At 49.5% G+C, this 22,168-nt stretch overlaps 1 protein-coding gene across 1 annotated transcript in view; it reads right to left on the bottom strand.

Annotated features, from left to right (window-relative positions):
- The window catches only part of COL4A2 (collagen type IV alpha 2 chain), a 181,700-nt gene that overhangs the window by 18,086 nt on the left and 141,446 nt on the right, over positions 1-22,168 (bottom strand). Inside the window, exons 23-32 of the mRNA XM_036250136.1 lie at positions 20,305-20,377; positions 20,107-20,213; positions 16,998-17,199; positions 16,587-16,646; positions 15,075-15,131; positions 11,325-11,432; positions 8,188-8,409; positions 3,689-3,850; positions 1,882-2,052; positions 917-1,060 (exon numbers count right to left, since the gene is read on the bottom strand). Of these exons, the coding sequence (XP_036106029.1) occupies positions 917-1,060; positions 1,882-2,052; positions 3,689-3,850; positions 8,188-8,409; positions 11,325-11,432; positions 15,075-15,131; positions 16,587-16,646; positions 16,998-17,199; positions 20,107-20,213; positions 20,305-20,377 (1,306 nt within the window). The remainder of the gene's footprint in view (positions 1-916; positions 1,061-1,881; positions 2,053-3,688; positions 3,851-8,187; positions 8,410-11,324; positions 11,433-15,074; positions 15,132-16,586; positions 16,647-16,997; positions 17,200-20,106; positions 20,214-20,304; positions 20,378-22,168) is intronic.

Genomic DNA, 22,168 nt, shown 5'->3' with positions numbered 1-22,168 from the left:
TAGATGTGGAGGGGAACAAAAGTACTTCAAATTGCTCCCGTCCTAGGAGAGCTTGCTGTCCGGTGGGGGGACAGGCACCCCATGGTTTACTTCCTTCCAAAGAGGCTGGAGGGACGGGTGGGGTGGAGCCAAATAGAAAATGGTACAAAACCCAAGGGTAGCTTCATTTTAAATTTAATTTTAAAATATCCATTTTTGCTCAGTGGCCTATAAATCCTAAGTTCACACGAAGATTATTTGAAAATGTAAGTGTGGGTGGAAAGCTTGGAAGAAGTAGTGCCCTAGACTATAAATTTTATTTTTCTAAGGCTCTGCAAAAAATTTAACTCTTTGAAAAGTAATTAAATTTCTAAAAACAAAACCCAGCTTGATTGAGATGTCATTTACATACCATGTGACTCACTCATTTAGAGAACAATTCAATGCTGCTTAATGTATTCAGTTGTGCAACCATCACCACCATCTAACTTTAGAATGTTTTCAACACTCCAAAAAGTAATCCCTGCCCATTAACAGTCATTCCCCAACTCTTTCCCAACCCTAGTTTTTTTTAAACATTTTTTTTTTCCATTAATTGATTTTACAGAGAGAGGAAGGGAGAGGGAGAGAGAGCTAGAAACATTGATGAGAGAGAACATCGACTGGCCGCCTCCGTCATGCCCCCACTGGGGGTTGGGCCCACACCCTGGGCATGTGTCCTGACCGTGAATCGAACTGGAGACCTCTTGGTGCATGGGCCGACGCTCAACCACTGAGCCACACCGGCTGGACCCTGACCCTAGTTTTTATTAATTAGTTGTTTTTTTTAATGGTGTTCAGCTTTTTAGGTTCCTGAAAGATTCGTTCTGAGCAGCGCAATGCTCCCATAAAAGTGAGAGCAACCCTGTGGGAAAGGCCTTAAGAGAAGGAGGCATACCTTTCCCGCCGGGCACACCAGCCGGCCCCCTCAGCCCTGGAACGCCGAGCAGCCCGCGCTCTCCTTTGTGTCCTGGAAGCCCGGGTCTTCCTTGTTGCCCAAGCATACCTTGGAAACCATCCATCCCGGGTGAACCTCGACCCCCTGCAGAGGGAATACGTCAAGTCCTGGGTTAGGCAGGAATAAATGCAGATATTTCAGTCTCACTTGTCTGTGACATTCCCACAGAGTAACTCACGTGAGAATAGGCTAAGATTCTTTACCTAAAACAGGGATTTGCAGGCTACTAGTTCCCAAGGGGCTTGCGGGCTGACCTACGCACAGACCAAGGGGCACAGAATCAGCCCACCTGCTGTCTGGCCACTGGGAGAAGACATTAGGCAAATGCACTGCGGTCAGGCAGAAAGACACGAGGAACACTGGAAGGTGTCCTGGGCCTGTGGGCGCCCCGAGAAGAGGTGTGAAGGGGCACTAGAAGTTAATGTGCATGAACACTGTCCCAGGCATGGAGATCTGGCAAAGAACCACTGGAAAATTCACATCAATGGGTCACCAGCAAGTCAAAGGCCAGAGGGCTCCGCTTCCACATAAGCCAGACTCAGTTTGTGTGCAAAGAAACCTATGCTGGTGACCAAGCGCTGGTTTCTGTTCACCGCCAACCTCTGGGTCTGCATCCAGCCTGCCGAGGGGGCCTCTCCGCAGGTTTCCCCATTCAGACAGTAAGTCCTGTTCCTCAGGGAATTGCCCTCTCTTGGTAAATTAAGAAATCGGCATTTTGGGCACATCGGTCACACCCAGCCCTAGCAGCACTGGCCAGTTTTCCCAGGGTCTGATGCCTCCTCGGGGACAGGGGCCTTGAGGCTTCAGCCTGCAGGCACATGGGGCTGTCCTCTCCTGGTAGAGCTACCCAAATCCAGTTTAACTGCACAACACCCATTGAGGTAATTCCTGGTCACATCAGTTACCTTTAGGCCCGGGGATACCAGGCATTCCGTCAATTCCTATAAAGCCAGGATTTCCTTGAGGACCTCTCTCGCCCAACAAACCAGGGTCGCCTCTATCACCAGGGACACCTTTCATGCCCAAAGGGCCAGGGACACCAGTGTCACCTGGGTTCCCTCTTTCTCCAGGCAGACCTGTCCAAGGGAGGGGAAGAAAAACAAAACAGAATAGACACATCACACACAGAGAAAATGCCTCTTACTATACCTTTTTTTTTTCTTGCGTTATTTTGAAGGCATTGATTACAAAATCTTTTTTGATGAGGAAAAACTTCCTGGGAGGAAAATGCAAAACTGTAACCAAACAGGTGAGTTTTAAAGGTGTGGCCGCAGTATGTAGAAAACGTACAGGGCTTTGAAAGCAGGAGGCTAACGTGACTTCTACATGAGTCTGACTTTCTCCACTCAAGCCGTCTTGCCTTTGGAGCCCAAAGGAACGGAGTTATAGTGGTGGAATAATCAGGTGGGCACAGGCAACTGCCAACTGGAAGCCAGGATGTGACCCCAGAGGTTACTCCCTGGCTGCCTGTCCCCCTTGGCCATCGCTGGCTCAGCCTGGGGATTATGTTCTAGGGGAGAACCTACACCTGCCTACTTGGCAGCTCCTGCCCTGCCCCTCCCCTTCCCTGGCTTCCACTGCTGCCCCGCTCACCACTCCCCTCAGTCTCCTACCACACAGCTGCCAGCTTCTCGACGTAGCCCTCTGTTAGAAACACCCAACAGCTCTCAATGCCTGCTGGACTGGGGCCCAGTCTCCCTCTCCAGACCACCAGCCCCCTCCTCAGATTAAGCTCTTTCCCCAGGCAGTTTAGGGGATCACAGTGCCAAAGCGTTCCTTGGGCACTCCTGCATCTGCCTGCCCTGTTCCTCCTCAGAAGGACCCTGTTCCAGTCCTGCCCATTTCCATGCCTGGCTCATCTCACCTCCTCCCAAGACTGTTCCAGCCTGCCTTGCTCCCCTGCCCCCTGGGAAACCAGGAGCATCTGATCACTCCATTGGCTGGCTCTGGCCAAACGCAAGCTGTTTATGTGTATAATTCTCTCCCCAGCTAAACTATAGGTTCCTTTAGGGCAGGGCTTTTGTATGGACTTTTACGAGCCATGCAATGCTCTGTAGTTAGCTGGTGTTCCATGTTTGAGAACTGGCAAGACCTGTGAACACTGACGCAGAAAGCCCCAAACCTCCTGCCGGGATTTCTGGTACTGTGAAACCAGTGGGCAGCATGGTGTCTGGGGCATCTGCCCCTCCGATTGGAGCCCTCAGTTTTTGGACACAGTTGAGGTTACTCACAGGGGAAGCCCTGGGCCTGTGTGTAGGGAAGTGTCTAGCTTTCATCTGGTCTTTGTGTGCCACAGCGGTCCCAGTGGTTGACCAGTTATGGTCCTGGACAAAGTTGTCACCTGACTATGGCAAATGAGAGAACTAGGGTCACCCTGGATGATGCCCGATTGACACAGGGGCCCGTGACTTCCTTTGGCACCACCATGGCTACCTCCCAGCCTCTCTGGGGACACGGGGAGAAGGAGAGAGGTCTGAGGAGGAACCAACCCTGCCAACACCTTGATGTTGAACTTCCAGCTTCTAAAACTGTGAGAGAATAAATTTCTGTTGTTTAAGTCATGCAGTGTAGGGTACTTTCAGAACCCTGCAGCTCTTGAGAAGGGGCGGGGTCCCTGGAGCAGTTTGAGAACTCCCCAGGGGATGGTGGTGCTTGTTCAGTTGTCAGTATGAGTGAGACTCTGACCCCTTGATGGGAAGGTGGGATCCTTACCCTCACGGCCGATGGTGCCTGGCAGCCCTAAGGGCCCCTCCTGGCCAGGAGCGCCAGGGAAGCCATGCTGTCCTGGTGGCCCGGGCAGTCCTGGTTGTCCTAAAGGTCCTGGGAAGCCGGGGTGACCCTTCAGGCCTGGCATTCCTGGCATTCCTTGGCTTCCTGCAACAATCGAGACAAAAGCCATGAGGCCAACCCCATACGGTTCATTGCAAACAACATCTACATCCTCAGAACTATTCTATAAAAATGGGATTTAGCCCTGGTGGTTAGAGCGTCGGCCTGCGGTCCAGAGAGACCAGGGATCCGTTCCCACTAAGCGCATGTGCCTCGGTTGCAGTTTGTTCCCGGCCCTGTTTGGGTCATGCAGGTGGCAGCCATTCAATGTGTCCCTTTCACGTCGATGTTTCTCTCTCTCTCTTTCCTTCCCACTCTATCTGAACAAAAAATGGAAAAATGTCCTCAGGTGAGGATACAAAAAAAAAAAGGGACTTAATTTTTTTCTGGATTATAGGAACTCTGGAAAATACAAGGAAGATAAAATCAGATCAAAGTAACTCATGCCATCACCCTGAGATAATTACTAACATCTTGGTATATTTACTTCCTGCCTTTTTTCCTATGTACATAGATATGCCTAGAAATAGATATTTTACAAAACTGACATCACACTGTAAGTAAAATTTCCAGATAGCTTTTTCCACTTGATGTTATATTTTGATAATTTCCCCACGTTTAAAGTACTCTTTATAAGCATCTGAAATGGCTACATGGATAATATCCCATGGATCTCTGCCCAGGGTGTCAGTCATTTCTTTAGGAAAGTGCCGTAGAAATCAACTCAGTGGGTCAAAGCCAACGTGAACTTGGTGCTTTTTGCTACACAGTGTCCCACTGATCTCGGAGCGCCGCCCACGCACTCTCCTCCCACTGTTTCCCAGCACTGAGCTGGCACTGAGCAGACAGAAACCCGGCAGGCAAGCACGGGGCACAGGGAGTGTATCAGCTATTTGCCTCGGCATGTTTGTGATTATGAGTTACATTTCTTTCTCCTCGCTTTTGCTTTTCGGTAAAATTTTTGTTCTTTGCTGACATTTTCCCTTGGGGATTTTGGATTTTTCCTTATGGTTTTTATTACTCCTCATGCACTTGAACTTATTGTCCTTCATATCTATTTTAAAGTTGACTCTACTGCCCAAATTTTCACTTTGTTTTTGACATGTGGAATGTTAAGTTTTGTGTGCAGATTTCATACATTTTTTTTTTTTGGTGAGTTTTCTTTCCTTGATTTTATGTCTAGAATATCCTCTGGACCTAGCCAGACGTCCAATAACGATGAGCATATTTTTCTTCTAGTTTTTAAAACTAATTCCCTGGACCTCCTTATATTTAGCTATTTTCTCCTTTCTTCTTGGAACTTAAAGTTCGTTATATTAATCCGATTACTGCCAGTAGAACTTCCATTTGCATGATGTTTCTCCAGTGGCTCTCAGGGTCACTCCTCATTTATCCCTCACCATCCTACCAGGTGTGCAGGGCTGACCGAGGAGAGGAGGCAGACACGTGGGGAGAAAGGGTGGTGGTGGTGGTGGTCATTAACGAAAGGGATCCAGTTAGTCTTGGACCAACCCAGACTCTGCACCTATGCCCCAGTTATCTGATTTCTTAAACCGTACTGGGGATAAAGGTGCGCAGAAAGCAGGATGCGTACATTCTCACGTACTCCAGGTTTACTGTGGGAAATGAGGACACTTATTTTTGGGTTCTATTTTTAGAGTTCACAGCTCCGGGGAAGTATGATTGCTAGTGGCTGCTGGTAGTCTCGGGAGAGCAGTCAAGCAGAGCTATAGGCGGTGAGGTTGGACCAGGAAGTCGGGCTCTGCCCACAGCACTCTGCTCCTCCATAGGCCAGACAAGGGGACTTCGTCACCAAGTGCCTTTAGGGCTGCATGAACCAACAGCACTGAGCAAGTAAGGTCATGGGAGCTGTGGCCAAGAGGTCGAGGCTGGTCTGAGCTCAAGTTTCTGGGGTGCCTCCCTCACAGAAGTGGATAGGACAGGCCACGAAGAAATGGTTGAATGATCTCTGCTACTTAAGTGGTTACCTTAAAAGTATCAGGTTGAGTCATTTTGTTCTTTCTGTTGTCTGTGGAGCTCAATATATATACATATATTTTAATCGTCACCCAAGAATGTTTTTCTATTTATCTTCAGATAGAGTGGGAGAGAGGGAGAATCATTGACTGTCCGCCTCCTGCATGATCTCGACCAGGGCTGGGACCAACCTTAACCAAGGTATGTGCCCTTGACCGGAATCGAACCTGCGAGTCATTGGTCCAAGGGCTGACGCTCTAACCACTGAGAAAACCGGCCAGGGCAGAGCTCAATATTTTAAGTCAATTTCCATTTATAGAACATCTGTTAAAAAAGGAACTACAGAACATTCCGCTGCCCTCAGCTGAATAAAATCTGATCTGTGAACTTGGGTGACGACGTTACTCAGTTCCGCTCAGAAACCCGCTGCGTGGGGCGCTTTCGCGGCTGCCCGGCGCGGCCGAGCGTCCAGACACGGCAGCTGCGTGGCTCCTGGTGCAGGGTGGATGCAATCGACATGGAAACAGTTTCTCAAAACTTTGATGCTTCAGAGGTTAAACTTTTACCCAGTGAAACACTCTGCCTGAACAAGCTGGTCATCACGGACATGGAATGTGGGAAAGCGTCGCAGGCTCGAAAGGAAACCTGCGCCCTGAGTTCTGTTGTTAAGCTCAGACATTGAGGCCTGCAGGAAATGGTCACATGTTAAGAAATCTACGAGGAGTACCCTTCTGTACAAGAGCTCAGGGCACAGCTGCTCCCGTCGGATTGCAGAGCAGATTGGTGAGGACATGCTGACACATGTAAGTGTGAGCGCTGAAAGGATTTCATTTATTTACTTACATATTTTAAATCCTCACCTGAGAATATTTTTTTTCCATTTTATCTTCAGATAGAGTGGGAGAGAGAGACACATCGACTGGTTGCCTACCGCATGACCCCGACCAGGGCCGGGGATCTATCTGCAACCGAAGTACATGCCCTTGACCAGAATCGAACCCGTGACTCTGATGTGCGGGGTGATGCTCTACCACTGAGCCTAACCAGCCAGGGCATGAAAGGACTATAAATAACTACCGGGAAGGCTGAAGCACAGAGCGCCACCCTTCAGTGCCACCAATCCCTCGGTCTCTACAGTCGCCCAGTTGTCCCTTAGGTTCCATAACAGGCCGAGAGGCAGTGAGGTGGGCAAGGGCAGACCCTGGACGTCCTGGCTTCAGGTCCCCTGCTTGGTAATTTTAGCCCAAGGCCCACATACCTGCCTGGCCTTGGACAAAGTAGCGGGGCCAGCGGTGTGTGATGTGTGTGAGTACATGAAGAGGGGGTGAGTGTGACTGTGTGGGTGTGTTTGTGTTTGTGAGTGTGACTATGTACATGTGAGCATATGTAAGGATATGAGTGTGCGGGCTCACATGTATGGATTTGTGCATGTACGTGTGTGATTGTGTGTACATGAGTAGGCATGGACATGCGTATGTGCATGCATAAATGTATGAGGGCATGTGTGTATGAGTATGTGTGTGGGTGTGTGTACATGAGCCTTTCTACATAAGCATACGCGTGAATGTGTGGGTATATGAGCATGTGAGAGCACATGTGTACACATCAGCTGTCCCAGCTCTAGAGTCCTTCTGTTTTTGGGCCTCACCCCAGTGGGTCTCTTGGTGAACCCTTGCACTCAGGCTGGGGGTTCTCCCAGTCAGTCGACAGTGGAGGTGCTGATGTGCATCACTGTGGAAACTCATCTACCCTGTGTCCCACCTCCCAGGCCTGCTGGGAACTGACAGGCTCATCTGCAAGGCAGCTCACACTCCTGAACTTGGTGAGCTCACTTGCTCTTTGCGAACCATGGCCCATCCTTGTGTCTTCATGCAAAGGATGCCCTACAGGTCTGATGGCATCTGCTAACTGCACAACATAGGAAGAAGTGTCTGGGCTTAGGAACTGATAACAATGCCAACAACAGGCAAATGGTACAGAAAGCCACAGTGAATTCTGCGTCTTCACATCTGATTGGGAACACCACACATCAGGTTTCGGTGGTCTGGCCGTCTCCAGCACGGGGGGCACCGAATGTAGACAGGGGCTCTCTAACTCTGCTGGAGGCACCAGCGAGCTCCCCACGCTGACCACTCTCAACTTAGAAACAGAGCACATCAGTTAATCCACACTTGTAAAAGAACCACCCTTTCCTGGCTACAGAAGATGAGCACAGGATGATGATTCCTGTCCTAAAAACATTCCAGAGGAATGATGGAACTCGGTAGGGAAAAGCAAGAGCAAGACTCGTGGCGTACAGTGCTGCTGCTTCTGACCAAATCTCCTGGAGAGATTTCGGAACCAGCTCTGGGGGCCACGGTGCAGCGGGGTCAGGCCCCCTGCTTGCCTCCTGCGCGGTGACTCACCCCTGAATCCAGGTGGGCCTCTGTCTCCGGGAAGGCCTTTCAGTCCAGGGTGTCCAGGCAGTCCAGCATCTCCCCGGGGTCCAGGCTGGGCTCCCAGGACTTCGCCAGGAATACCCTTGTCTCCTGGGGGCCCGACTGGTCCTGGTAGGCCGCTGGAACCTGGGAATCCATCCAGGCCAGGGGGGCCTGCCACACCTTTGGATCCACGGGGCCCTATGAACCCTGAAAGGAAACATGAGTCATCCCCACAGCCACAGGTCAGCATTGTGATGTTCTCAGAGAAGTACCAGAAAGAGGCTGGAGAGCCTGAGGGTTTGTGTCAGGGTCCTCAGCTCCAGCCTTGGTCCTGTTACCCACCTTGGAGCCCACAGCACCCACAAGGTCATCTGCCTCCCTCTGCTGCCTGGCCCCCCGCCCTACAATTTAGCTATGGTGGATGAGGCCTTCAGAACCAACTCCTCCTTGGACACAAATTGTCATGATTCATGGTAACCCATGCTGTGCAAATAATCCAAAAAGACAGCTTTTGTGGGACCTTCAGGATGTGTGTGTGCAAGTGAGGGACAGAGTGCTGTGACAGAAGAGCCCTCAGAGCCCAAACTCTGCCCCCTCTAACTCTCTCCCTGGTCATCAGTCACCTTGGAAGTGCAGTGAAAGGGACTCGATAGCCCTTTGTCATTGTGACTGTCAACTGCCCATATTTGGATGGAGGGATATGGCTGTCATGTGCTCAGGCAGTTGTTCCTTTCTTGGATGCCACTGGGTCAAAGGCTCTCATTACTACTTCCCCTGTCACTGTCCTCACCCCTGATGTGACCTCAGACTGACCTGCAGGGACAGTCATGTGTTTGTTTGGAAGAAAAGCTTTTTGTGGTCATCCCTGCCTCGCCCTGGTGTGCAGGGTGTGGGAAAGGAGGCGCCGTCTGCCCCTTCTGCGTGCTATACCCGGCAAGAGCCTTGGCACAGGGCGCTGGGTCTTTCCTAGGACGGCAAAGCTCACCATGCCTGGAGCTGGGAGCTGGGGCGAATGGTATGGCTGCATTTGGGACACAGAACAAAGGATCCGAACATAACTTGAGAATTAGTTGGACCCTATTTCAGAGTTTAAATGGTGTGATTTACCCACATGCAGAAGAAATATGACTTTCATGGAAAAGTTAAAAACTGCACGTGTACTTCAACGTCGGGTATGAGTGCACATGTGGATCTTATTCCTGGAACGGACTGGCGGGATGTTCTGCAGTCTTTGAAGTCGGGCATTTTGCTTTCTTCTGCACGTGGTGACAGAAGCAGAGCATATTCCATTACCATAAAGAGTGCCATGCATTAAAACATCTGAATACATCAGTTCCTCCTTTACCCCTTGCCTCAGCGAGATCCAACGTCCCTGTTCACTTAAGGGCTTACATTTCAATACAGAACAGGCTTTCTGTGCCTGTTGTCAACTTCCCCAAACCCCTGACAATGAGCACAGCCCACTCATTTTCCACGCCAGGAGAATGCTCTGCAGTCCATGCCTATTTGTCTGGGCACTTAAATTATGAGTACTAGGCACCCTTCATATTTGAGGCAAGAAGGTATTAATGATTTGTTTTCCTGCTCTCAAAAAAATTCACACTTCACTTTTGTATATGTGGTATCAACTGCGTGGCAAAACTGTAACTGTTAAGCGTGTAGCTGCTCCCAGTAGGCAACAGAATGCTACAGTCTGATCCCCGAAAGCAGAAAAGCTTTCTTTGTTTCTCTCCAAGGCAGGGTTTCACCAATGCCCTGACAAAAGCCACAGGGGGTAAGCCTCCCCGTTCTGCAAAACACAGTGAGATGCATAATATGAAAAGCAACAGGATAAAGGTTTGCAACAATTTTTTCAGTCTGGAACACGGAATCCGGGAAGAAAATCTATCAGGGACTGAGGCCAAGTTCTACAGTGAGGACTAAACCACTTGTCCGAGCGTAGGACAGGGAAGAGGCAAAATTCAGTGAATCTTCACCAAAAATATTTCCTAAGGCCCTAACCCTAAGGACACACAGACCCACTGTTCGGTGTGATAGTCCAGGCATGTGGAACATTTTCCAGTTTCTGGAGCCCAGTGTGAAATGAGTGCTGACATGCTGGAGAGCAGTCACGGAAGGATGTTCCGAATTCCGAGGGCACGAAAATTATGTCGTGAAAAGAAAGTGTCATTCCTGGGCTCGGGTCTGTCGGTTCTTGAGATGGCTGTGAAGACACAGCTGCTCTCTCCCGATGTGGGGGAGGGGCGGTTACGCAGTAGAACCACGGGCTCAGGGAACCACCAACGAGAACCTACCGGGAGGCAGATTTCATTTCAACCAAGGAAGAACTTTCTAGCAATGAGAGTGTCAATGTTTCACAGGTGCGGGTGACAAGGGTGATACTCGCAGAGTCTAGTAGAACACCTGACCAGAATCCTGAGGGAGGGTGTTTGGCCTCAGGTGGCCTTAGTGACTTCTGCAGTTTTACTTGAATAAGACAATTCTGAAATGCTTGGGTCTCTGCATGCCAAGTAACCAGTCACACTCAGGGTTTCAGCCATCACCACAAAGGGACACCTGAGCCTGGGAACACTGAATCATATTTTACAGCATGCTGACACCCAAGCAAGATGCTCCCTGCTTCTCACCACAGTTCACTGCCAGAAACACATTCAAGTGGCTTCAGCTCTTTTAGCCACGACATTGACTTAAATAATAATTTGCTGTATCACATGCTGGTGGACTGGTTCAAACTTGACCCAGACAAGCTGCAAATGGAGGCAGCTTGAACAGGTAAGGCTGTGAAAAGCAAAGACATACATGTTCTTTATCTGGTGAGTGATCAGCAGACTGGAAATCGACGATGAGAAGGCTGTACCTTGAATGATAATCGTGGGAGAGGATAACACTCTGTTGCCCTTAGAATATTTACCATCAACCAGAGAAAAACCTTTACATACACCTGTCCTTTCCTGCAATATCTGCCTTATATTCCGCAAAACTCCAGTACATTAGAACAAAAGTTGTCATCAGCCATTTGTTGCCCAGTTTCTAAGTGCTGAAGGGAGCAGGGGCACCCTGATCACCTGCTCACAGTCATGTCCTACCCTAGGCGCCTGAGAGGGGGCCCGACCCTGACTTACCTGGGGGTCCCGGGAACCCTTCACGACCTGGATCTCCTGGGAGACCCTTGAGTCCTGGTGGTCCATCAGCTCCTGAGAATCCTGGTACCCCTCTGAAGCCTTTAAAACCTAAACAACCCAAAGAAAGTACAACACGTGTCAGAGCCCCGTGAGGAAAGCCCAGCAGTAGATGAATGGGAGGTGACCATGTTTGTCACCTGACTTAATGTGGTCTCTTATGAAACTGCAGACGCTGGGGGATGTGAACCCTAAAACTGCACCTCTGACAGCCAGCCACACCCACTCGCGGACCCCACAGACCTCAGCGGCAGGCCCCATCCATTTGGCCTGCCCAGAATCCCAGGCTGGGCTGCTGAAGCCGAGAAAGACCGGAAGAGGTGACTGCTTCTTCAGATGCACAGGCACCAACACAAGGACACGGGTCCCGAGGAACAGGGAACCGTGACACCAACAAAGAAACTAACGGAGGGCCAGTAACCAGCCCTGGAGAACTGGAAATCTAAAGAGTGCCTGACGCCCGGCTGGTGTGGCTCAGTGGTTGAGTGTTGGCCCATGCACCAAGAGGTTGCCGGTTCGATTCCCAGTCAGGGCTCATGCCCAGGTTGTGGGCCTGATCCCCAGTGGGGGGCATGCAGAAGGCAGCCAATCGATATTTTTCTCTCATCGATGTTTCTGTCTTTCTCTCTCCGTCTCCCTTCCTCTTTCTCTAAAATCAATAAAGATTTAAAAATAAATAAATAAATAAAAGCGCCTGACAAAGAATTCAAAGTGGTTGTCCTAGAGAAGCTCAGTTCATACAAGAGAACACGGACAGACAATAAACAAAATTGGGAAAACAATACATGAACTGCACGAGAAGTTTTACAAAGAAATGGAAGCCACAAGGTAACAATCAGAAATGCTGCAGCTGAAGATTATGACGACTGAACTAAAATAGCATCTCTGGGCTTACAGAATGACTTCCAGTATTTAAAAGTCACGCTTAAGCACTCAAACTATAATAAGAATAATGCTTAAGATTAAGGTTCCACAGTGTACTGATTAAGGCCTCAGGATGCCTGGGTGTGAATCTGGGCTCTACCTCTTCTATGTGTACGACCTTGGACATGTTTCTGAGCCTCTCTGGACCTCGTGTGACACCCACCCACGATTCCCTTCTCAGAAAGTGGGTAAGCAGTGGCAGAAGTGAGCGAGAAGAGTCAGGAAGGAAACAAGCCAGGGGCTCTCAGCCATGGGAGCCCTGGCCAGGAAGTGAAACTAACCATCCATGGCAGTCCAATGGCCCAGAGCCTCAGACACCCAGACCCAGACTTCTGAGCACTCTGCAGTGACCAGGCCTCAGGTTATGTCTCTGGTCCGGGTGTGTGTCACATGTGTGTGACTCTGGTCCTCTCTGACCCCAGAGATATATCTGTACAAGAGGTTCTTGCAAGAAGCAAGGTGTGCAAACTGACACAAAGCACATGTCCCTAACACAGGTAGTTCTGGGATAAATTCCTCATATTTGTCTCTGTCTCCATTAGGTCTAGGATCAGTGTCAAGAGGACAAGAGCAAAAGCTCCACAGACTTGCTTGAGCTGAGTAGAACCTTTATCAGGGTTCCTGTGCTTGGGGGGCTCTCATCGTGACAGTCAGGATATGAAGGGGAGAACTCAGGGCTGCAGAAATCTGACACCTCCAGGTCACTGCAGGGGCATAAGAGAGAATGGAGAGACCTGCCGGGCACCCCTTCCTCCCTGGTGAGCTGAGAGGAACTGCACGGTTACCACACAGGCTCTGAGGTCTGGTCAGCTTCCTGAGTGGGCGAGTGGTTCTCAGTCTCCTGCCTATGGCTCCTCTGACACCCTCTGCGCTCACTAGACCTTTCTGGAGCTTGTGAAAAAAAAAATTCGGACGCCTGGGAGGTCTGTTACACCAGCACCGCTCTGGGGACCGCACTCTGAGGAGCAAGGCGCTGGAGGGCTGCCTGAGTTTCCTCCTGCTGTGATAGTCTCCACCTTGTTGCCATTCACTCCGCCTTCCCCACTGCATCCTGCAACATTTACAACACCGTAAGCACTTTTAGTAAATGTGGGAAACGCAAAACATGCCTATATTCTTCACCCAGAGACAGGATACTCAGATTTAAAAAATGTCGACTTACATTACTTATAATGAAAGACTTAGACAAAAAGACAGTAAATCTTCAGACCAGCTAAATGAAATAACTCCTCATCTATTGGACATCTTTGATCTGAACCTTTTCCTGCAGGAGGCAAACTGGAGACATTTTTGTCCCGGTGTCTCTGTGCCTGCCTGGCCTTAGGCTCAAGACAGTCCCTTCCTCTCAGGCTCTCAGCGACCTCAGCCCACCTGCCTATGGCGGCAGCCAGGCGCTCCGAGCATCACCGTGTTTCTCTGTAAGCGGAGAGAACAGCACCTCCTCTCTGTAGCATGCGAGGCAGGTGGGCAGGGATGTGAGCCGGGGGTGGAGAAGTGTATCGATAGGTACAGTAAGAATTCCAGCCTCTCCATGCTGAGATCAATACAGATCAGTATGCGCAGGAAGCACTAAAGATCATGTTTTGCAAGTCCATAAAGCCCTCCGGGACCAAGTATTAGTCTATATCAGAAATATTGAATCTGTGATCTCATATGAGCTCATGAAACTTCATGTCGTCAAAACACGTTCAAAATCTTCTCCCCTCCCACCTACTTTTGGACCCGGCTTCCACTCAGCTGCTGCTGGAACTGCTCCATCCCCTGGCTGAGCACTTTAGTTTATATGGGACCTCACCCACAGCACGTGGCAGAATTGTGGGCATCATGGAGAAGTAGGAAAAGGCTAGAACACCTGTACTTTTCCTTTCATACAAGTGAGGAGACAGTGTCAGAAGAAAGAAGTGAGATGCCCAGGCCCCACTGCTAGTTAGTGTTAGAACTGGACCCCAAGGCAGGCTTCTGGCCACATGGCTATGCTCTCAACACTGACTTAGCCGAGTGACTTCCTCAGCGGGTGCCCAGGCGCTCTTCCCTGCCTGCCACAGCGAGAAGAGAGGAGCAATTGGAAGTCTGAAGACTGCTGTGGTCTGAGAACCGCCTGTCCTAGGTTGACTGACGGACAGCTGAGCAGCTGCGGGTGCCCAGGCCCCACCGGTTACCTGTGTAACGCCAGCCAGCACAGGGACGGCTGCAGACGCCGGGCTCTGTCATGGGGAACCCTTACTTATTTCCTGTGGGCTCTTTAGATGGGGCGATTGCTCTGTGCCAGCAAACAAAAGCCTAGTTCCTCCTAGACTGCAGAGACAAATTCCTAGCCCTGTTTATGTCTGCTTTCGTCTCACTCAAAACCCCAAAGAAACAATCTCTTTCTGTCGGTTCACACCATATATTCTGGGACACAAAGGGATTAAAAAATACACAGAGATAAACTTCTCTACCAGGCTTCAAGTGGCCCCTCAGTCTCTGCCACTCTTTGGGTGCCCACCAAGGTGTGTGCCATCACCGAGGCCTCGTCCTGAGTAGCAGGAATCTTCTCCTTTAGACTGGGTTCAACCAGGTGTCAAATACCACACACATTTTCTACATTGACGAGTAAAAGTCTGCCTGCTTCAGAAGCTACCAGTTTGTGGTGGAGTGCCAGACGGCAGGACTGGTGACATCCAAGGGCAGGAAGGAATGCAGGGGGCAGAGGAAAGATGTACAAAGAGGGGAAAGAAAAAGCAGATGCTGAAGGCTGGAAGTGATCACTGGGTTCCCGGAGCACATTACCTATGGGTCCTGGGGGTCCTGGCTGGCCTGGTGATCCCTTGGGCCCTCCAATGCAACCTGGGAGGAAAGACAACAAGCTGAGCTGAAGCAATCCTGGATGCTCAGCCTCATGGCTTTGGGATAGTGCCAAGGTAAGAGCACCAGCCATGAAAACTGGCTACCGTTTTATGACCAGAGTAATTTAATGAGTTAATTAATCTTGATCTGATGTAAATAAAAGTTTAATTTTATTGTGTAATGAAATGAGAATCATTACCATAAAATGCAAACATGGTAATTCCAGTCAAATGAAAGCCTGCACCGTGCTGGCCGCGATCCACACATTTAGGGCAAGAGCTCAGCGCGGCTGAGCTAACCGAGCTCCTCCCCGGTGAGTCCATGTGAATGCCTCTTTTGTCTGGAAATGTCCACCAGTGGATGAAAACTGTTTGTAATTTCAAAAGGAATTCTTTGACTTCTCCTTTGTGACTTCGGATGCTTTCAGAATTAGCCACAGCAATAGCTGCTTTGAGCCATGGGGAGTGAAACCTGGTGGCCACTTCGGGCTGCTGCGGCCAGTGACATCGGGCAGGTGTATTTCGTTGTCTGGCCCTGGTCTGAGAGGGCCCCTCTGCGGGTACTGCAGTTCTCTGAGATGCCCCTCGTCTGCGTGCCTGGGATTTGGCAAGGCTCCTATCTTGAGAGAGGCTTTGGCCTCCTCTGCCACACTAGGGACCAGGAGGTCCACCCTGGCCAGCCCAGGTCATAAAAAGAAACTCGCTGTCTTCAGGGGGCCTGGCTTCCAGCCCGCAGAGCCTCACCCAGGGGCCTTCTCACATCTGGGTCACTGGCCAGCTGTCCGAAAGCTCTGGGGTTTGCCAGTCCTGCTCCACACACTTGCTCTGAGTGCCGGGTCCATTCCCGCACCTCATCCTCAACCTCATGCAGGGGACCCATAGATTCTGATGCTACTTCTCCAACCTCGACCTTCATGCAGGCTTTGCCTCTCCAGTGCTGGCCAGGTCAACTTCTGGATACTCTCCCTCTCTTTTCTCCCACCACTGGGCCTTGGCTCAGGGTCATCTCCATATTCTCTCCCTCTCTGTCAGCCCCTGTTCCTTCCATCGTTCATTTATCATGAGACCAAATTCTGATCTCCTGACAGCTATCTGGACTGGTTCTTCACACTACATAACAAGCACATAATTCACAGTTGCCTCTTACCCATATACAGTCAGAGAGCTGAATATATGGACAATTTAGGTGTAAATATATTATCTGTTGAGTTCTTACGAACATTGTAAATGGACGCTGTATATTGGTGGGAAAACTCAGTAACACTCTGTGCTGTTATCTCGCCTTTCCTTTGAATCCATGCAAAATCGGATGGCCCCAGAGTTTTGCACGCGTGTATATTTCCTGCTGCTGCTCCATGCTCACTACAGGAGCTCACAGCAGGTGTCGACGAGTCACACATTTTATAAAACAAAAGTTTTAAACAGTTCTAAAGCCGCCTGATCTTCAGGACAGTACCTGGCTGGACGACGTCCTGTCCGTCACCTCCGATGGGCCTTTTCACGCCTGTATCACAATCTGGAAGCAAGACGCAACGAGAGAGTGAGGCAAATTGGGAACAACTGAAAGTGACTAACTCATCTATGAGTGTGTGTGTTGGTGATGGTGGGAAGGCTGGGGGATGGGCAGGAACTCCAAAGGCCATGACTTTAGCACTAGAGGGAGAGACCCTGTATTCCAACTGGGGACAGGAGGTCTGAACACCCGGGCTGGGTAGCATTTGTGTGTGCTGAGGGCGGATGGTGCAGTGCAGCATTCTCACCTGACCCCACGGGGGAATGTATGCATTGCCAAAAAGAAGAGCCATACATGCTGAAGCTCTAAACAGTGTCTCATGACTTGAAAGATAAAAGAACGGATCCCTCATACCTATTTGTCCTGGAGGGCCCGGAGGGCCACGAGGGCCGGGGAGGCCTGGTGTTCCAGGTAATCCGGCATCTCCGGGGAAACCACGCTCGCCCTTGGGGCCTGGCAAGCCCAATCCTGGAGGACCCCTTTCTCCTGGAATGCCCTTGGTGCCCGGTGCTCCTGGATAGCCTGTGTCCCCTGGGGGGCCTTTGATGCCATCGCCCTGTGAGAATATTCAGTTTATTTTTTAAAAGATACGTAAACCTCAAAGAGACACATTCCCTGTTCCCTTTCTGCATTCCCCTGAGTTCCACACTACGGATACAGAGCAGAAAGACAGTGAAGATTAATAGGAACCTAGTCACAGTCTAACAAGTCACGGATCTTATAGTAATCATGAGCAATACAACAGAAGATAGTTACGGAAGGCATACAAATCTATTTGAATATTAATTTTTCTCTTCCCAAACTCCTAGCACCTGGCGTCGACTGGGACCTTCATTCACAGGAAGAATTCTGGGTAAGAACAGTTAGGCATGGGTTTGGGTAAATGAGAGCAGGAATGCACTATTTTTATTGTTATGAGTTAGCATTTGGGGCATCTCTACTATTCACAAAGCTAATGTGTTGTTAAAGAAAAGGAAGTCTTTAATTTGGACAAGAAAGAAAGAGAAGTGTGTTCATGAAAAATAAATGGAGATGATAGGATCAGAATAGGAAGCTGGGAGGTACTCAGCAACGCCAGGCCCTATTAATGAAACTACTAAGCAGAGCCCGGCTGGTGTGGCTCAGTGGCTGAGCATTGACCCATGCACCAAGAGGTCGCTGGTTCGATTCCCAGTCGGGGCACATGCCCAGGTTGTGGGGCCAATTCCCAGTGGGGGGCATGCAGGAGGTGGCCAATGGATATTCTCTTTCATCGATGTTTCTCTCTCTCTCTCCCTTCTCCTTTCCTTTCTCTCTAAAATCAATAAAGGAAAAAAAAAGTACTAAGCAGGTATAGAAAACTGGGGTGCACAATGCAGTGATCAGAGCGACGGGGGGCTGTGAGAACGGGGGAGTTAGAAGGAATGATGTCCGCAGGGTCACAGGCTTCACACTGAACGTGTATGCATGAGCTGATACGACAGCTGTGCAAACACGTCCCAGCCCATCCGCTGAGCTGAGAAGGAGACTGGGGCATTCAGACAGCAAGGAGGCAGAGCTTCCAGGAAATGAGACCCTGCTGTCCGCTGAGCGTCCCTTCCGCCTTCATGTCCAAAGGCAGGAGGAGCTGCGTGTGGGATGATCGCTGCTCAAGGGTCCAGTTCTATCTGTACGGCCTTGATTAAACCACATGATCTCCTGTGTTTTGGCTTCTCTAAGGCTTAATAAGGTAGGACTGTCCATTTCCTAGGGCTGTTGCAGAGGTCAATGGCAGATTCACCAAAATTAGACAGTGGACAGTGATGACGACCGCCTCTGGGGCTTCTCAAGGCAGATGTTTACGTTCTTAGCTTAGAAATTCCAGCAAGCATGCATCCTGACAAAAGGACTGGAATCAGAAGGGGTGGGCTTGAGTGCTGGCTCTTCACAGAAAGAGAACAGCAGGCCCTGAGGGCCGGGTGCTGGTCCACGGGCCATCGGCCAGTCCTAGGTGTCGCCGCAGCTGGCTGTCCTCCTAGCCTTGCCGACGGTGCTGCTGAACACCGATTAGTCCACAAACACCAGACAAGGCCACTGTGATGAGTCAAGACACACATCCATACATGTGCGCACTGCACACACAGATCATACACATACACTCACACACCACACACACAAAGACCATCCATAATCTTATTTGAAAAGGCAACAACATGAACATCGCTCACACCACCAGGAAGATCCACTGACCTCACCGGCGGTAGCTCCGGCCTCACCGTTTCCCTCCTCTTGCTCTCAGATAAGACTTAAGATACCTGCTCCAGAATTATCTGGGCTTCAGGAAGCAGCCCATCCAGAGCCGAGCCCCTTCTCCGACCCTCCCCAAAGCTACTGGCACAGCTGACATCCTGTGATCGCAGACCGGGGCGCAGACCCAGGGCCGACACGCCGCGCCCCTTCTGGTTTCCTCGTTAGCCAAAGGAGTGGTCTCCCCTTTCATCTCAAGAGCCACAGTTCAAGATAGCAATGTGGCAGTGCCACAGGCTGCACAGATTCCTTTTTGAAACGAGTCTGCAAAGTTACCACGAAAACAGCAACACTAGATTGTTCATAATCCAGCTGTTTTCAAAGAGCCCTGCCCGGAAAACATTTACAGGGTTGTAACAGAAACAACCCACGTCACGGAAGGGGCAGGCTTGGTTTTGGGACGAGGGAAATAAGCTGGCAAAGAGAATGTAGGTGTGAAACTCCGGGGAGCAGGAAGAGAGTTGTGGGTTGAACTGTGTTTCCCACAAATGCTTTGGTCATAAGCTGCCCCGTCTCTGGCGCTTTGTCACTCAGTCCAGGAAACGAATTCAAGGACCCTGGAGGGGGTGTGGGGGGTGTAGGCTTGATAACTAGAGGAAAGAAAATGGAATCTAGGAAACAAGAGCTGCAAAATCCCGTCGCAGAATCAGGAGAAAACTCCAGAACCGTCCATGGGAGGGTCCCATGGGAAAGGCATGACGGCAGGCTCAGTGGGGGAGGGGAGGAGGGTGAGCAGAAGCGGAACCCCGTCTCCACGGTTCATCTCCACGCTTCTCCATCTCTGACTCTGGCCTTCCCCCCAGAAAGGAGGCTAGGACTCTGCACATTAAGAGATATTCTGTCTTTCAATGCCGGTGTGTTTGTTGCCAAAACAAGCTGTATATGTTACAACTTATCGTAGAAAAATAGCGTTCCACCACCTATTTTAGAACATTTGATGGGGGGAAGGGGGTGCTGGTGTTTCATTCTACATTACACTGGGAGGAATATTTGTTCTCTTTGACTTTTAAATGTTCACTCTGGGCTAGGCTTCCCACCTAACTCACTGTGTCCTAAAAAATATAATTTCTGCACGTTACAATGGAATGGATTGCATGGGGCGGACAGTGTAGGGCCAGCACTGTTCACTTCTAAGGTGTTTAAGAGCGTGGCTGACGAGGATGAGGCCCGAGCGGGTCCCACACTTGTGGCTACTCACCGGAGGGCCTGGAAGGCCTGGGAATCCATCGAGTCCATCACGCCCCTGGGAGCCATCGTCACCTTTCAGACCAGGCACACCTGGGACACCGGGCAGTCCCTTCTCACCTGGGAAAGAATTTGCAGTGTGACTTGACTCACACAGTGCTGCCACAGAGGGATGAACCGAGCAAGAACTGCGTGGCCCCAGGAGACTGACCTTTGGTGGTGATCATTCTCGAATCTCCCTTTATTCCTTTGGGTCCAGGAGGTCCAACGTCACCAGGGCCTCCCTGTGGAAACAAACACAAAATGTCTTCCTCCTTCATCGTGTTGCAGCATGTCTGTGAAGATGATGATTTCCTGTTCACACAGCTTGAGGGCCATTGCCTGTCATCAAGCCCAGTGGTGTCCTGGCCGGTTGGTGGAGGTCGCTACCTGGCGGTCCAGTATGGTGGCCCCCCATCACAAATGGCTATTGAACACTTGAAAGTGGCCAGTGGGAACCAAATTTTTAATGTTAAATAATTACAAATTAATGGAGCAGCTACATGTGGCTGAACAGTGGAAATCAGGACCTTGCTACCCAAAGTGTGGTCCATGGACCAGCAGGAGCCTCTCCTGGTGCTTCTAAGAAACGCAGAACCTCAAGCCCCACCTGGGGTGATCGAACCAGATTCTGTATTTCAACACAGTCCTAGGGACTCATACACTCAGGAACTGTTGAGAAGCAATAACCTAAAACATAAGGTGGCTCACTCTTAACTACAATCATTTAGAATTCGAGCGGATAATGAGCCTCCAAGTACAAAGGATGGAAATGTGTGATCATTAATATTGAGAACCATGAAAAGTACTGGGAATGGAAATTAAAGTTGGAAGAAAACACATTTTAGAGACAAGCTTATTGCAGGATCACTCACAGTTGAGGCTGTAAAATCTAGTTGAGGTTTTCCAATGAGCAGCTTAATGGTTGCAGATATATTTTAATATGTGCGATAGGAGAGTTTTTGGCAAATCTTGGTTGATCTTAATTGCAAGATTATGGGAGTTTTTAGCATTGGCTTAATTAAGTGGAATGTACTAGTGATTATGAGTTCCTTTCTCCTAAAAACGTTCCACAGATACTTGGTCTATTGATTTAGTTCTCCGCAGAAAGGGTGGTATTCTTTCAGTGTCCAGGGTCTTGTACGCTGCTCGATAAGTAGGTGTTGGGCATGTTAATAGATGGATGAATTCATTTATTGACTGATTATTCCCATACTTCCAACTCTCTGCCAGACTCTACCAGTGCAAATATTTAAAAACAAAAAACCACCTCAGTCCTTCCTACTGCCATGGGCTTGGCAGACAACATATACACATATAACCAAATACAAGACAACAAATACACCAGAGATGTTTGAACACAAACACTGTGATTATGTATGTAATACCTTTGGATAAAACCTGTGCATTGGAAAGATTTCATACATTCCAGGTACACAACATGGGATCCATTTGGCTTCTAGAAAATATTCATCAACAGTCGAAGGCTCTACTGGTTTTGCCATTAAGTTTGCAATTCTCATGACATACACTTTTAAAGGAACAGAGAGCCAAGATTTGAAGACGGTATTCTTTTTAAACTAGGACAAAGTAGTATCTACTAATTTTAATTGGAAATGACTATTTGTTTTCTGAGACACCCCAGGGTCTGGAGCAGAAAGGTGTTTGGATCTCATTTTCACCTGTAAGACAGTAGTTATAACCTCCTCACCAGCAGCTCTGTGGGGCCAGACCATCCTCACTGTCCTTGGCCAAGGGTACTCAGCAATCTTTCCTCTACTGCTAAATATATCAAATGATGGACTTTTCACTTTATAAATCTCCCCGGGTTCTCTTTTTAAGTAAAAAAAAAAAAAAAGTATAATTTCCTTGCCTTCATCTGAAATTTGCTTTGAACTTGTTAGTTAAAACCTGCCCTGGAAGAAAGACCTATTCCAGATGATCTTTTCATAAGGCCTGAAGTCCACTTAGCTGACGCACTCATGAAGTCCGTGGGAGGGGATCTTCACATCCACACGAGGGAAACCCTCCATGAT

Source organism: Molossus molossus, unplaced genomic scaffold (genome assembly GCF_014108415.1).
Source record: "Molossus molossus isolate mMolMol1 unplaced genomic scaffold, mMolMol1.p scaffold_m16_p_9, whole genome shotgun sequence".
Classification (NCBI taxonomy): Eukaryota; Metazoa; Chordata; class Mammalia; order Chiroptera; family Molossidae; genus Molossus; species Molossus molossus.
Note: the sequence above shows the minus strand (reverse complement) of the source record. Positions and strands in the feature narration are given on the sequence as shown.